At 41.6% G+C, this 17,129-nt stretch overlaps 1 protein-coding gene across 2 annotated transcripts in view; it reads left to right on the forward strand.

Moving 5' to 3' along the window:
- dync2h1 (dynein cytoplasmic 2 heavy chain 1) overlaps positions 1-17,129 on the forward strand; it is a 546,351-nt gene that overhangs the window by 203,250 nt on the left and 325,972 nt on the right. For both annotated transcript variants that reach the window (XM_080197215.1, XM_080197216.1), the window contains exons 55-57: positions 10,065-10,219; positions 13,635-13,772; positions 16,559-16,672. In XM_080197215.1, coding sequence (XP_080053341.1) covers positions 10,065-10,219; positions 13,635-13,772; positions 16,559-16,672 — 407 coding nt within the window. The remainder of the gene's footprint in view (positions 1-10,064; positions 10,220-13,634; positions 13,773-16,558; positions 16,673-17,129) is intronic.

The raw sequence follows: 17,129 nt of genomic DNA on the forward strand, positions 1-17,129 counted from the left end.
ACGGCCATCAGCAGCACCCCCCACTTTTCTGTCTGCTCCTGGTCCGCAACCAAATCTGACTGAATCCCCCCCTTCTTACATGTGGCTCCCAGTGGGGCCAGCACCCTAGCGCTGATTAGCCCTGCCATGTTGGCACTGACGTGGTGCCAACCTGTGCCAAGGGGTAGTGCCAGGAACATTGTCAGGCCACCACCCAGCTATACCCCTCTCCCCAGGGACTATACTCACCTTGACGCCCCTGGGGAGGCCCCCATGACAGATTCATTTCTGGGTCCCAGGAAATAGCTGGTGAGGGGGCAAGTCCTGGAGAGAATGCTTGCTAATGATATGCTAATGTATTAAACTGAGCTTTCTGCGGTCCTGTGGTATGTTTCACACCACTCCACCCGAGGGTCCGGTAAGGTCAGAGCTCAGAAATCTGCTGGTGCGAATTGCGCTCTCCAGATTTTGAGCACGTGCTGCTATTCCTGCAGACACAAAGTCTGGGTTCAAAATCACCCCCCATAGATGTTAAGAATTGTTTTAAAGGAGGAAAGGGAAGTAGAGAGGTGAGTAGGTTTAGGAAAGTAATTCCAGAGCTTAGGGTGGAGGCAGCTGATTGCAAAGCCTCCAATGGTGCAGCACTTAAAACAGAGAATATTAAAGAGGCCAAAATTAGATGAGCTCAGATATCTTTATAGTTTGTGTTATTGGCCTCTCAGCAAATTAAAATTTCTGCACTACTAAGAGCCTTCGTAGCTTTTTACATCTCAATTAAATCTCCATTCAACCTTCTCTTTGGCAATCTTTTCTCATAGTTACAATTCAACATTCCTGGCAATATCGTTGAAGTCTCCGCTGCACGGTATCTGATACAATCACATTCTTCTTGTGATGCTGTGGCTAGAACTGCCAGCAGCATCTCTACCTGTGGCGTAACCAGTATTTTATACAGTTCAAGCATAACCTCGTTTCCTTATATTCTTTGCCGTGGCTTATAAAGGAAAGTATTCTGTATGTGTTCCTTAACCACCTTACCTATTGTTTGTCAATGGCAGGGCTCTTTAGACAGTTGGTCCTAAGTCCTTTTGTTTCTCTACCTTTCTCATTATGCTTTCATTTATTATGTATCCTCTTACCTTGTTTGTCCTCCCCAACCTGCATATCTCCAAATTGAATTTCAGTTTCCACCTTTTGCCAACCTGACCTGATCAATTGTTTTAATATTCAAGTCAAGGAATACAGCTCATCATCACAGTTCTCACTGTCATTGTCATGTTCCTTGTTTTCCTCTGTCGCTACACCTTCCTTAAGTGAAACTAATACATTGTAATAATGATAAATACGCAACAATATTCAAATGGAATTGAGCTTTTCAATAGCAATTTGGTATGCCACCTGAATCATTACATCACAATCATGTGTTTTACTAGAGCTCACTCTTTTTTCAGAACAGCATATCATTTTCACTGAGCTTTCAAAATTATAAAATAACAACTATTGTAATTTTGCTACAAGTATAAAGTTTTTAAATTGTTACCTTTTGGAACTATGGGGCAGGATTAACAGCCTTGTTCAGGTGAAACCGGAAATTCCTGCCCTGGGTTGTCAGACCCTTGTCTGTGCCGATTCTGTGGTGGGTGAATTGGATTTCTATGAGGATGTGACTAGTGCGGTAGACAGAGGGGAACCGGTGGATGTGGTGTTTCTCGATTTTCAAAAGGCATTTGATAAGGTGCCTCACAAAAGGTTGCTTCAGAAGGTTAGGGGGCATGGAGTTGGGGGTAAGGTGTTAGCGTGGATAGAGGATTGGCTGTCTAATAGGAGGCAGAGAGTTGGTATCAATGGGTGCTATTCTGATTGGTGGTTGGTGACTAGTGGAGTGCCGCAGGGATCGGTGCTGGGCCCTCAGCTATTTACCATTTATATAGATGATCTGGAGGAGGGGGCTGAGTGTAGGGTGACGAAATTTGTTGATGACACGAAGATGAGTGGAAAAGCAAATTGTGCGGAGGGTGTGTAAAGTCTGCAGAGGGATCTGGATAGGCTGAGCGAGTGGGTGAGGACCTGGCAGATGGAGTACAATGTTAGCAAGAGTGAGGTTATCCACTTTGGCAGAAATAATAGTAGGAGGGATTACTATTTGAAGGGAGAAAAGCTGCAGCATGCTATGGTGCAGGGGGACCTGGGGGTCCTTGTGCATGAGTCGCAATAACCCAGTCTGCAGGTGCAGCAGGTGATCAAGAAGGCGAATGGATGCTGGCCTTTATAGTGAGGGGGATAGAATATAAAAGCAGGGAGGTCTTGCTGCAACTGTACAGGGCACTGGTGAGGCCGCAGCTGGAGTACTGTGTGCAGTTTTGGTCGCCGCACTTGCGCAAGGATATTTTGGCCTTGGAGGGAGTGCAGATGAGGTTCACTAGGCTGATACCGGAGATGAGGGGGTTGGACTATGAAGAGAGACTAAATAGACTGGGTCTGTATTCGTTGGAGTTTAGAAGGATGAGGGGGGATCTTATAGAGACGTATAAGATAATGAAAGGGATGGATAGGGTAGACGTAGAGAGATTCTTCCTGCTCAGAAAGGACAGCAGGACTAGAGGGCACAGCCTCAAGATAAGGGGAGTGCAGTTTAGATCGGAGTTGAAGAGGAACTTCTTCACTCAAAGGGTGGTGAATCTCTGGAATTCTCTGCCCGTTGAAGTGGTGGAGGCTACCTCGCTAAATACATTTAAGTCACGGGTAGATAGGTTTTTGACAGACAAGAGAATTAAGAGTTATGGGGAGAAAGCGGGAAAGTGGAACTGATCCACTTCAGATCAGCCATGATCTTATTGAATGGTGGGGCAGGCTTGAAGGGCTAGATGGCCTACTCCTGCTCCTATTTCTTATGTTCTTATGTGAAGTGGTAGAGTTCTGGCCCACCTCTTTGATTTAAGGTGAAATGGAGGAATGAGCATTGATATGCTCTTAATTCTACCTGGCAACAAGCCTGGGTGGCTTGTCTGCTATGGGCACAGGAGGTGTTCAATTCCAGTCATGCTGAGAATGTATCGATAGTCACACATGTGGCCAATGGTGAGAGCATCCATGCTCACTGTTCTTATGTAGATTGTTGATCTCCAAGTCTTTCAGGAAGGTTTTAAGCATGTTAGGTTTTATAAATTGCTGTACTTTAACTATCTATTTAATTCCATGATAGAATGGAGTTGGAATTCTAGAGTATAGCATGTTAACAATTCTACCTGTCTATAAGACCCACGTGGTTCAGGTTACAATGGAGATGGTCTTTGGAAAGCAAAAGTCCCGAGAAAGCCATTGTGATATTGGATTGCAGGTTTTCCTAAGTTATCGCTGAACCTTAAAAACACAGGTCAGTGTGCAAGGATGTGAGAAGAGAAAACAGGAGATAGAGAAAGATGGTCCTTTACCTGAAGTAGAGAAAAGATGATCCTATTGTTCACCACGCAGAATGTAAGTGAGAGCTCACATTCAGATTGCAGAGGCCAAGTCTGTGAGGATCTAAAGGAGTCAATAAGATTTGCCTCACTTGGGCTGGAGAATTGAAATCTCCTGTGTAACCTTCACAGCAAAAAATAATTATCTGATTACAAGTTTCTAGGTTGGAAAAAGAAAAAAAAAGTCAGCTATTGGAAGCAGAGAATAGTTTTAGACTGGCTCCTGAAGAATAAAATGTCTACTTAGGGGAAAGTGTAAAGTGTCACTATTGTGGAGAATTTTTGTTTATTTTAAAAATTAAATGGGGAATTTTTCTATAGTTTAGACTGTAAGTTACCTACACAAATAGTTCTTAGTCAATGTTGCTTTCAGTTTATTCGTTACAGTAAAGTACTTGGAATTTTGTGTGATCATTTAGAAACATAGAAACTAGAAGCAGGCTCTTCAAGCCTGCTCTGCCATTCATTTTGACCATCAAATTCAACATCGTGATTGCTCCTTCCTCCCATATCCCTTGATCCTTTTGGCCCCTAGAGCTATATCTAATTTCTTCTTGAAATCGGACAACATTTTGGCCTCAGCTACATTCTGTGATAGTGAATTCCACACATTCACCACCCTTTGGGTGAAGAAATTTCTCTTCACCTCATTTCTAAAAGGTTTACCCCTTATCCTCAAACTATGACTCCTAGTTCTGGAACTCCCCCACTATTGGAAACATTCTTTCTGAATCTACTGTGTCTAACTCTGTTAGAATTTTATAAGTTTCTATGAGATCTTCTCTTACTCTTTTAAACTCCAGTAATAATTCTTATCAAATTAGTCTCTCCTCATATATGCATCCAAGGGTTCTGAAAGAAATGGTGGGGGTGATAGTGGATGCCTTGGTGGTTATTTTCCAAACGTCGCTGGATTCCGGGGAAGTGCCGGAAGATTGGAAAACGGCTAATGTTACGCCGTTGTTTAAGAAGGGTGGCAGGCAAAAGGCAGGGAATTATAGGCTGGTTAGTTTAACGTCTGTGGTAGGTAAAATGTTAGAATCCGTCATCAAGGAGGAAATAGCAAGGCATCTTGAGGGGAATTGTTTGATAGAGCAGACGCAGCATGGTTTCGTTAAGGGGAAGTCGTGTCTGACAAATTTATTGGAGTTCTATGAGGATGTGTCTAGGGCGGTGGATAGAGGAGAGCCAGTGGATGTGGTCTTTCTTGATTTTCAGAAGGCATTTGACAAGGTACCTCACAAGAGGTTATTGCAGAAGGGAAGGGGGCATGGAGTTGGTGGTAGGGTGTTAGCGTGGATAGAGGATTGGCTGTCAAATAGGAGGCAGAGAGTGGGGGTCAATGGGTGCTATTCGGATTGGCGGTTGGTGACTAGTGGAGTGTCCCAGGGGTCGGTGCTGGGGCCTCAGCTATTTACCATTTATATAGATGATCTGGAGGAGGGAACCGAGTGTATGGTGTCGAAATTTGCTGATGACACCAAGATTGGTGGAACGGCAAATTGTGCGGAGGGTGTGGAGAGTCTGCAGAAGGATCTAGATAGGCTGGGCGAATGGGCCAGGAACTGGCAAATGGAATTTAATGTTGGCAAGTGCGAGGTGGTCCACTTTGGTAGGAATAATGGTAGGAAGGACTATTACTTACGTGGCGAAAAACTGCAGCAGGCGACGATGCAGAGGGACCTCGGGGTCCTTGTGCATGAGTCGCAAAAACCCAGCCTGCAGGTGGTCAGGAAGGCTAATGGGATGCTGGCCTTCATAGCGAGGGGGATTGAATATAAAAGTAGGGAGGTGTTGCTGCGGCTGTATAGGGCATTGGTGAGGCCGCAGCTGGAGTACTGTGTGCAGTTTTGGTCGCCGCACTTACGCAAGGATATTTTGGCCTTGGAGGGAGTGCAGAGGAGGTTTACTAGGCTGATGCCAGAGTTGAGGGGGTTGAGCTATGAGGAGAGGCTGAATAAGCTAGGCTTGTACTCGTTAGAGTTTAGAAGAATGAGGGGAGATCTCATTGAGACACATAAGATGATGAATGGGATGGATAGGATAGAGATGGAGAGACTCTTCCTGCTCAGAAAGGACAGTAGGACTAGGGGGCACAGCCTCAAGATAAAGGGGGGGGCGCGGTTTAGAAGGGAGTTGAGGAGGAACTTCTTCACTCAAAGGGTGGTGAATCTCTGGAATTCTCTGCCCGTTGAAGTGGTGGAGGCTACCTCGCTAAATATTTTTAAGACGCGGGTTGATGGGTTTTTGATAAGAGAGGGGATTAAGGGTTATGGGGAGAGGGCAGGAATGTGGAACTGAGCCACGACAGATCAGCCATGATCTTATTGAATGGCGGGGCAGGCTCAAAGGGCTAGATGGCCTACTCCTGCTCCTATTTCTTATGTTCTTATTATGTGACAGACCTGTCATCCCAGGAATCAGCCTGGTTAACCTTTGTTGTACTCCCTCTATAGGAAGGATATCCTTCCTCAGATAAGGGCACCAAAACTGCTCATCAATGCCCTATACAATTCCAGTAAAACGTTCCTATCCCTATACTCAAATCATCTTGCTATGAAGGCCAGCATATCATTTCTGTTCTTTACTGCCTGCTGTACCTACATGCTTACATTCAGTGACTCATGCATGAGGACTCCAAGGTTTCATTGAGTATTCACCTCTCTTGATTTACATGCATTCAAGTAATAATCTGTCTTCCTATTATTGCTACCAAAGTGGATAACTTTCATTTATTCACATTATGCTGCATCTGCATTGTAGATGCCCACACACTCAGCTTGTCCAATTCATGCTGAAGCATTTCTGCATTTTCCTCATGGCCCACCCGCCCACCCACCTTTGTACCATCTGCAAATTTGGAGATAATACACTCAGCTCCTTCTTTCAAATCATTAATATATAATGTGAAAAGTTAGGGTCCTAGCACGGATCCCTGCGGAATCCCACTAGTTACTGACTGCCAATCAGAAAAAGACCCATTTATGCTTCCTATCTGCTAACCAGCTTTCTATCATCTCAAGACATTACCTGCCATCCCATGTGCTTTAACTTCACATAGTAGTTTGTTATCTGAGACCTTGTCAAAAGTCTTCTGAAAATCTAAATAAACCACATCACTGGTTCTCCCCGGTCAACTCTACTAGCTACATCCTCAGAAAATTCCAATAGATACGTCAAGCATGATTTCCCTTTTGAAAATCCATGCTAACCTTGTTTGATTATACCATTGCCTTCTAAATTGTGAGTTACAAATAGACTGTAGCAACTACCAATGTTAGGTCATTGGTCTATAGTTCCCTGTTTTCTCTCTACCTTCTTGAGTAGCGGGCTTACATTAGCTACTCTCCAATCGGTAGGGAGTATTCCAATGTCCAAAAGATTTTGGAAAATAACCAACAATGTATCTACTATTTCTGGGGCTACTTCCTTAAGTACTCTGGGATGAAGATTGTCAGGATCTGGAGATTTATCAATCTTTAATCCCATCAGTTTCCCAAAACCATTTCTCTACAGGTGCTGATTTCTTGAGCTCCTCACTAAAATATGTTTCTCTCAGCACTTCTGGTACATTATTCATGTCTTCCTTTGTGAAGACTGAAGTAAGTACAAATTTAATTTCTCAGCCGTTTCTTTATCCCCATTATGAAATCTCCCATTTCGAAGTGTAAAGGGCCTACATTTGTTTTTGTCAATCTTTTTCTCATTACATATCTATAAAAACTTTTATAGTCAGTTTTTATGTTCCCTGCTCGCTTACTTTCATACTCCCTTTTTCCCTTCTTAATCAATCCCTGGATCATCCTTTGCTGAATTTTAAACTGCTTCCAATCCTCAGGTCTATTGCTTGTCAATCTATATGCTTTTTCCTTGAATCTGATACTATCTTTAATTTCCCTAATTTCAGTTATGCACTGGAATTCAGATACCTTTTTAAAAGTTATTGGTCTCAGTGGAGATGATAACAATTTAAATTTATTTGGAATAGCAACAGCAACATTAACTTTGCACTGATAATTTGTAATGCTCAGCCTATTTAGAACATTTAGCCATTGTGCGTCTCAGCCTATTGAGGCAGGAAATGCCCTGGCTGCTTAACAGTTCAGTAGCTTTAATTAGCTTAAGATGTTTTCACATACCCAGTAATGTGGCAAAACAGACCTTATAGTATGTTGTTATCATTATTGCTAATAGAGTTGCACATGAAAATCAAGTCTTATTGTTGCATTTTCTGCTCTGCTGATTTCTGTGATGGAATCATCATCATCGGCTGTCCCTGGTTTCATAGATCTTGTCTACTCAAGGCTGTGAATTTCTGGCATGGATCATAATGTCATTGAATAGGCTGATTTTGAACCCACAGATCGTTGGGCACGTATAATAGGATGTCTATTAGGATAATGGGATCCAGAGTGTAGGATTTGCTTCCTTTTCATTCCTTTTCTGTAGCTGCATTGCTCATCCTAAAGGTGTTTGGATGCAAAGCATGATGTAGCTTCTTGCCATTTTGACTGATTGTGGCAAGCTCCTCCCAGTCTTTAGTGTTAATGCTGCCATGATTCAAGAGGAGTTTCAGGGTATCTTTGCAACATTTTCTTTGTTCTATCTGGAACATTGGCCATGAGAGAGCTGAGAAACCAGGACCTGGTGGGGGAGTCACTTTTCGGCCATCAAGACACAGTGTCCTGTCCAATTTAATTGATTCTGCAGGAGTTTTGCCTGAGTGTTTGTAGAGCTGGCTTCAAGATGGGCACTAGCTTTTGTTTAATTGTCCTTCCATTGAATCTGAAGGATACTGCAGAGGCATTCATGGCAGAATTATTCCAGTGCTTTTATGTATTTCTGATAGATAGTCCAGGTCTCACTGCAGTACACACGTCTGGTGATGACAACTGCTTCACTGAACAGGACTTTTGTTGACTTGCGGTGAACTTTGTTAAACATTGGCTGCCGTAGTTTCTGGAAAGCTGATCTGGTGCTGCCAATTCTAAGTTGGATCTCCTTGTAAATAGTGGTCTTTTGAGGGAGGTGGCTGCCAAGTTCTGAGAAGTGCTCAATATATTCCAGAATCTCTCTTTAAATACATATGCCAGGTGGAATATTTGACTAGGTCATATAAGTATATATGAGTTGATGTGAATTTTGTTTTGACAACTTTTTCAGGGGCAGACCAAGAACTGCACCAGATTTTTGTGATAGCTTTAACAATCCAAAATACTTTTGCAATCAGTGATGGACTGTGACCCATAATAGAATTCTTGCCAAATTTCTGACTGGGCCCAGAGTCCTTGAGTCTGTTATCTTGTTATTGATATTACTAGCTTTCTTGTGTGACCTGCTGACCAGAATCTGGTGTCTGATATAGCCTGAGCAACGGATGGAGTGAACTAAGACTGGGAAGTGGCATCTGGATCTATGCAAGACTGGAATTTGCATTAGGACATTTTTGGAAACAATACTCAGAATCTTGGTGGCATCTCCCAGATATATTCCATTTGAAGAGCTTGTGAAACTTCAGAGTTGTGAAATTTCAGAGTTGTCTAACTTTCCGAGTTCACTTCTGTGGGCCAACTTTGGGTGTGATTATCAGGGCCCAATCGCTGTGGGTGTAATTCCTGTTATGGTGGCTAACTCTTGTGAGATAGAGGGATTCGCAGCGATGGAATCTCAGTTTGAGACCTTCGCTTTCCTCCACTGGAAATATAATCAGGTTCACACTCAAAAAACTTGGTTTCCATGAATTTGAATTAATTTAAATATCATTATATGGTCTAATGTCGTAGCTTCCAGGATCATTAGATGATCCCCTCCTGCCAGTGTGATGTCATGCTGGTGGGTATCATTTTTGGTTTTTGAAAACTTAAACCAGTCGTGATGACCATGCCAGGGGCGCAGAGGTGATTATATGTCCCAAGTGGTAAGGCAATAGCACCCTGATACTTGGGGTGGCGTAATGAATGATGGGGGAGTTATGCTTGCATTGGCAGTGTGGGGGGGGGGAGGCTATAAGGGGTGCCCTGATGACAGCCGAACGTGAGAGTGGGAGGAGGCCTTTAACTTTAATTTGGATCCCACTGTACTTTGTTCTGGTGGGCTTAGCACCTCCTCCTGCCCCACCCTGCCAAGCTGAATGTGTAATTCTCGCTAGCACTTTGAAGTTGTAGACTGCTGTTATCAGGCTGAAAAAAAACTGTGAAACAGTGGGTTCCACCCTTCAACTATTAACACTGTACCAAGGTTTAGGTGAAAACTTGAACAAATCAGAGCTCAATAAATGAGTTTCAATAGTGAATGCAGTTTTTTTTCAGATTGCAATTTACTTGGGTGCTGTAGTAAAATGAAGTGAGTATTTTATGTACAAAGCTATCCAACAAAGCAAATCAAGTACAGATTTAAACGCACGTGAATCACATTATACTTCTTAAACACAAATGCATTATCAAAGATGATATATATTATTCTGGACATGGTGAAAATGTATTTCCAATGTGCTATTTCCTGTAGACTGCTCAATTAAACAAGGTTACAGTGCGTTTCACTGTCACTGTTTTAAAAAGATCTATGATCTGGTGTATATCATCTAAATGCAAATTTTACCTCTTGCTGAGAGTGTGCTTTTGTCTGCAGGTGATGCTGATCTAACAAAGTCTTTCCTGATGATTCATGAGTCTTGCAAAGCATATGGAGCTACTCCACACAGATACATGATTTTCTTGACTGTATACAGCTCAATCTACAATACTAAGAAAACTGATTTAATGAAACGGCAGAGTCATTTACAGGTATTTTAGAAGGATCAATAGCAATCATAAAATGTGATTGGCTGGAACAACTGCAAATTTCAAATTTTCAATTCATCTGTGACTAATAGATGGTTGGACTATTCTCAACTTTAAAATTTAAGTAGTGATTTGGTGAAAGCCTGCAAGTCTAATTCTGTTTCTCTCTCTAGAGATCTAGAGCCTATCTTACTGGAAACTTTCTGCATTTTCTGTTTTTATTGAAGTACATGCGATAGAAAATGCTTTGTTCAAATAGCTCTGACGATTTCAGTCTGCTAAAAGCACTAAAAAAGTACTTTGCGTCACAGAATTTGAGCGAGGATTAGCCCTTTTAAGGGAAATAAGCTACATGCTTTGTAACCAAATTAATTCAGACAGGTGTGATGTATGTAAAGTGAGACATCTGCAGCATTGTAATGGTTTACACTCCACAAACTGCTTATGCTGTGCATATCTTTTGTACTTTTTCATACAAAACTACAGTATCACTGAATGCAATTTTGTTGTATAATGTTTCAAAATCAAAACTATGTCATTTGCAGAGTTGTAACATGTGTCTACAAAATGTTTATATGAATTACTATTAATAAGCCTCTTAATATTTTGGAATGTGATAGTTGTTGAATTCAGTGTCATGCAATAACCTATTCACTGGTGCAAATCATGCATGATATGATGGATTGTGTGCTGATACAGGCTTTTACACTTCGGAAGAATTCAGTGGGCATCTGCTGCTACAACTGGATAATGCTCCATAAAGAAAGAAGAACTTGTTCTTAAGCTAATGGTGATAGTTCACGTCTCTGAGAAAATTGTGAATCAACCTTTCTTTTCCTTAATACCTACTAACTGCAGAAAAAAAAATGAAATTCATTAAGTTTTAACCTGAGCTAACATCTCTTATTGAACAGACTCTTGAACTTCCCCAGGGATTGACCAGATCAGTTGAAAATAACTGAGTTGAAGTGTCATCTAGCACTTGAATTTCGAAATATTTGCTGTCAGCCAAGCTTAGCTAAATTGTAATAACTTCTTTTAGTTATAACTAATAACTTACAAATTATTTCAAATCATTTAAATTATAGTTTTCAATTTTTTTTCATTTTGTGGAAAATTATTCTCAGACATGTTGGTCTCACGTGGCCTCATGATTAATATTACATGATTAGTGTAACAAACTGAAGTAGTTTGAACCATTGCATTCATATAGATACATAAGAACATAAGAAATAGGAGCAGGAGTAGGCCATCTAGCCCTTCGAGCCTGCCCCGCCATTCAATAAGATCATGGCTGATCTGTTGTGGCTCAGTTCCACATTCCCGCCCTCTCCCCATAACCCTTAATCCCCTCTCTTATCAAAAACCCATCAACCCGCGTCTTAAAAATATTTAGCGAGGTAGCCTCCACCACTTCAATGGGCAGAGAATTCCAGAGATTCACCACCCTTTGAGTGAAGAAGTTCCTCCTCAACTCCGTTCTAAACCGCCCCCCCTTTATCTTGAGGCTGTGCCCCCTAGCCCTACTATCCTTTCTGAGCGGGAAGAGTCTCTCCACCTCTATCCTATCCATCCCATTCATCATCTTATATGTCTCAATGAGATCTCCCCTCATCCTTCTAAACTCTAACGAGTACAAGCCTAGTTTATTCAGCCTCTCCTCATAGCTCAACCCCCTCAACTCCGGTATCAGCCTAGTAAACCTCCTCTGCACTCCCTTCAAGGCCAAAATATCCTTGCGTAAGTACGGCGCCCAAAACTGCACACATACTCCAGCTGCGGCCTCACCAATGCCCTATACAGTCGCAGCAAGACCTTCCTACTTTTATATTCAATCCCCCTTGCTATGAAGGCCAGCATCCCATTAGCCTTCCTGACCACCTGCTGCACCTGCAAGCTGGGTTTTTGCGACTCATGCACAAGGACCCCGAGGTCCCTCTGCACCGTCGCCTGCTGCAGTTTTTCGCCGCGTAAGTAATTATCCTTCCTACCATTATTCCTACCAAAGTGGACCACCTCGCCCTTGCCAACATTAAATTCCATTTGCCATTTCCTGGCCCATTCGCCCAGCCTATCTAGATCCTTCTGCAGACTCTCCACACCCTCCGCACAATTTGCCGTTCCACCAATCTTGGTGTCATCAGCAAATTTCGAGACAATACACTCGGTTCCCTCCTCCAGATCATCTATATAAATGGTAAATAGCTGAGGCCCCAGCACCAACCCCTGGGGCACTCCACTAGTCACCATCCTCCAATCCGAATAGCACCCATTGACCCCTACTCTCTGCCTCCTACTTGACAACCAGTCCTCTATCCACGCTAACACCCTACCCCCAACTCCATGTCCCCTGACCTTCTGCAATAACCTCTTGTGAGGTACCTTGTCAAACGCCTTCTGAAAATCCAGAAAGACCACATCCACTGGCTCTCCTCTATCCACCGCCCTAGACAAAATACATTATTGTCGTTAAATATTGGGCATTTTGGGGAACTGTTTATCTTGGTTGGCTGGTGGCTAGTGTGTGATTCAGAATAATTCCAACAGCTTAGGGTTCAATCCCTGTTCAAACCTGAGATTGATTTGGAGCCTATCTCCTCACTCTGTCTATTGTAATATCTCGACCGAAGCTGTGGTTCTACGATCCTCAAATAACTAAGGATGTTACCTGGAGAAAGTTGATCAATTTATTACCTTATAATCAATTCATGGTAATCACAAATGAAAATTTTAGTGACTCGATTAATGGTGTGATTATTATTTCTTTAATATGCACATCAGCAATCCTAGTCCTAGGCAGCCTGATAGAAATATCCCACAATCATAGAATCTACAGTGCAGAAGGAGGCCATTTGCCCATTGAGCCTGCACCAAAAACAATCCCACCCAGAACCTATCCCCTTAACCCCATATGTTTACCCTCCTAGTTCCCCTGACACTAAGGGCAATTTATCATGGCCAGTCAACCCAACCCGCACATCTTTTGAGTGTGGGAGAAAACCCATGCAAACGTAGGAAGAACACACAAACTCCACACAGTGACCCAAGGCTAGAATTGAACCTGGATCCCTGGCCCTGTGAGGCAGCAGTGCTATTCACTGTGCCACCGTGCTGCCCTGCACAATGAATTACTGTACAATGACAGAAGGTCATTCTATCAGAGTTGCATTAAGCAAACTCATGACTGAAAATTCAAGTATGACTTGATGTTATTTATACAGAATAATTTGGTTACTTTTTTTCACAAGTTTTGGTGTTAAATATTTTTACTGATGGAAAAGGTGATTTAGAATTTGAATTTCACATTAATAGCCTGCTTTGTCCCATTTAACTATGTTGGTCTGCAGAAAAAGTACTGACGTTGTATGACAATAAAGAAAGCTAAACTTCTAATGTTATTGGATATGTGGTGGTATAGGCTGGAGTTTCTAAACTAAATGAAGCCAAAGCACTTGTTGATGAACTGAAGAGAAAGGCAGCAGAGCAGAGCATACTACTGAAAACCAAACAAGCAGAAGCTGATGCTGCCTTGCAAGAGATCACAGTATCAATGCAGGTAAAATACTTTGTGTGAACTGTAAACTGAGTTAGCAGTGATCAACCACACCAAAGTTTTTGAACAATTTTAGATTTCTCTAATAAAATTTTTAATGCAACATTGGAATATTTCACATTCATTTGTGGGACAAGGGCATTAGTGGCTGGCCAGCATTTATTGCCCATCTCCAGTTGCCCTTGAGAAGGTGGTGATGAGCTGCCTTCTTAAATTGCTGCAGTCCATGTGCTGTGGGTTGACACACGATGCCGTTAGGGAGGGAATTCCATGATTTTGACTCAGTGACTGGGAAGGAATGGAAATATATTTCCAAGTCAGGATGGTGAGTGGCTTGGAGGGGAACTTGCAGGTGGTGGCGTTCCCATGTATCTCCTGCCCTCGCTCTTCTAGATGGAATGGTTGTGGGTTTGGAAGGTGCTGCCTAAGGATCTTTGAATAATTTCTGCAGTGCGTCTTATAGATGGTACACACTACTATTCTTGAAAATGACATTTATTTATTCATGGTACATGGACACTACTGGCAAGACCGGCATTTATTGCCTATCCCTAATTGTCCTTGAGAAGGTGGTGGTGAGCTGCCTTCTTGAACAGCTGATGTCTCTATGGTGCAGGTACATCCATAGTGCTGTTAGGGAGTGGGTTCCAGGATTTCGACCCAGTGACAGTAAAGAAACGTCGATATGTTATGAAACCTATTCCTCTTATGGCCACAGGCCTCAGGAGCTCTAGCTTCAAAAGTGATTAGATCCTTGAGGCCAATATAAAATTACATAATTTCAAAGATTCACCCTGCAGACCGATGTTGTTTTTGCTGTGGTGTAAAATGAGTGTTAGTGAGCTGGCAGCTTACTGACTTCAACAGGAAAATGTTGGTTGGGCTGCTGATTTACTATTGTCCATACTACACTACGACCAAGTTTAATTTCATCCATCAAGTTCGAGAACACTTTGTTCAATCAGGAGAACTCATGTTAAATCTGCATAAATGCTGTTTTTAGTCTCATGAAAATGGGGTTTTCTCCATTATATATTTGGACCTTTTTTTAGACCATACCAAGTATCATTTCTCCATCATCAACTGAATCTTTCAGTCTTAACTCTGCACACTGGAACAAATTGGAGTCGATCAACTTAGAGAGCCTAAAAATCGATATGTGGATCAGCATGGAGTGTTTTTAAACTGAAATAGATCAGTATGCAGAGGTCATAGATTTAAAATATTTGGCAAAACAACTGGAGGGCAAGTGAGAAATGGCTTCACACTGTAGGTTTGTAAGATCCAGCATCCACTACTGGCAAGTGTGGTAGAATCAGGTTCCAAAATAACTTTCAAAACATTATTGGACATGTGTTTGTAGAGGACTAATTTTCAGGATTATAGAAAATAAATTGGGGTGTGCAACTAAATTGAATAGCTTTTTCAGTGAACTGGTACAGGTGTGTGATGGGCCACATGGCTTCCTTCTCCCTTGTAAGATTCTGTGATTATAAATTGTTAGCACTAATTGTGATCAAGATGTAATTTCCTGTTTTCATGTGCCATATTGGCCAGTCATGCCTATACCACTTTAAGGCAATCATTCAGTCAGCTTCTTTTCTATTTCAGCAAGTTGACTCTTGCAAAGCATTTGTTGATCTTTGCTTGCAATAGTCAGTCATTATCATTGTTTCATCATTGCCTGCAAACTGCAGCACTTTTGCATATTTTAACTTGTGTTGCACTGACCAGAATACTGATGACAAGGGTGGTGGCTGAGTAGAGGTGATGTCTTCCCAAAAAATGAGGACTGCAGGTGCCAAGTAATGCACTTTTCAGTCCTACTGCTCTCCTCTGTCAGAATATAACATAGGAATGATATGATGCTCTGGAAATTGCCTGTAAACACTTGCCTTAGAGTCAAAATGTTAACAGTGGTTTCAACTTAGTGGACCTCACTACATTTCTCATGGAGCTGACCATTCACTCAATGGTTAACAACATGCTTTTCATGAAGCCTTGACATAAATTGGAGTTGGATTCCAACATGCTCTCACCCACTACATGCAAGCTTGCTGGCAGGCTGGCCCTGACTTAGCGTTTTGTTGATAGTCTGGATTCTTAAAATCAACATATCACACACCTACAGCAGAGCCAGCATCTCATTTTTATTTTCCACTTAGCTATTTCCAGTGCCATCCTATTCATCTGCATTAGGTCTATACAGATGCTTAGAGATTTACAGTCTGAAGATCCTTCCTTTAGTCTACATTCTGCAGTATGTATGCTGCCAGCCTCTGAGCTGATGTTTCCTGAGAATATATTAAGTGATGATGTGTCTTCAGGAATGCTGAACTTCTTCCTCCTGTCATAAGGACAACATTTTACACACCTGAAATGGAAGAGTGAGAGCTGAGGAAAATGTTAAAAATAAGGAACAAAATGGAAGTTTTGAAATGACTGTATTTTGGAAAACTTCAGGAAGTTTGGAACTCCAAATATGACTTATTTAAAGAAGCTCCACGTTTCTATTTTTCTCTCCAAATATGCTGTCATACTTCCTAATCTTTTCCAACAATTTCTGTTTTTATTTCCGGTTTTTCAGCGTCTGCAGTAGTTTACATTTATTTAATTATGACTTATTTGAGTTGGGTAGGAATTTAGTACTGTTGCGGCTATTGTGTATTGTACTGGGCATTGCTTGTCTCTTTGGTAACATTTTTCTTTTGTGTATCTTTTAGTTCTACATTATTTTAGGAATGATGACTGATGTTAATGCAAAAATTGAAAGTTGTATTTCTTCGCAGAATGCGAGTGAACAGAAAACTGAAATGGAACAGATCAAACAGAAGATAGCCGAGGAGGTGGTGAAGATTGAAAAGCGTAAAAGTGTAATTGATAATGAGCTTAAGCAAGTCCAGGTAATTTACTGTCTCACCATTTCCAGAAAATTAAAAGGGTTTGCTATCGAAGAGCCTAAAAATGATTATAAAGCTAGAAATAACAAAACATAACAGTTATGTAAGTGAAAAACATACTCAACCAGTTTTGACATACCTGTAAACTTCAGAGCTTTGACAAAGGGTCATCTGGATTCGAAACATCAGCTCTTTTCTCTCCTTACAGATGCTGCCAGACCTACTGAGATTTTCCAGCATTTTTTTTTGGTTTCAGAACTCCATTTTCCCAGATTTAGTTTTGATAAAAATGTAGAGTTGATATCCCTTGCAAAAATGTTGAAATGGTTCTGAATTTTGAACTTAAGTTCTATTCAATACCTGCTATTTTCAAAGGATATTCGTGCTGCTGTCTGTTCAACCTGTAGACCCCAAATCTACACATGAACATTTGCAACAATGATTATTCCACAGATATCAG

This window comes from Carcharhinus amblyrhynchos, chromosome 10, assembly GCF_965287045.1.
Source record: "Carcharhinus amblyrhynchos chromosome 10, sCarAmb.v2.hapA, whole genome shotgun sequence".
NCBI classification, from domain to species: domain Eukaryota; kingdom Metazoa; phylum Chordata; class Chondrichthyes; order Carcharhiniformes; family Carcharhinidae; genus Carcharhinus; species Carcharhinus amblyrhynchos.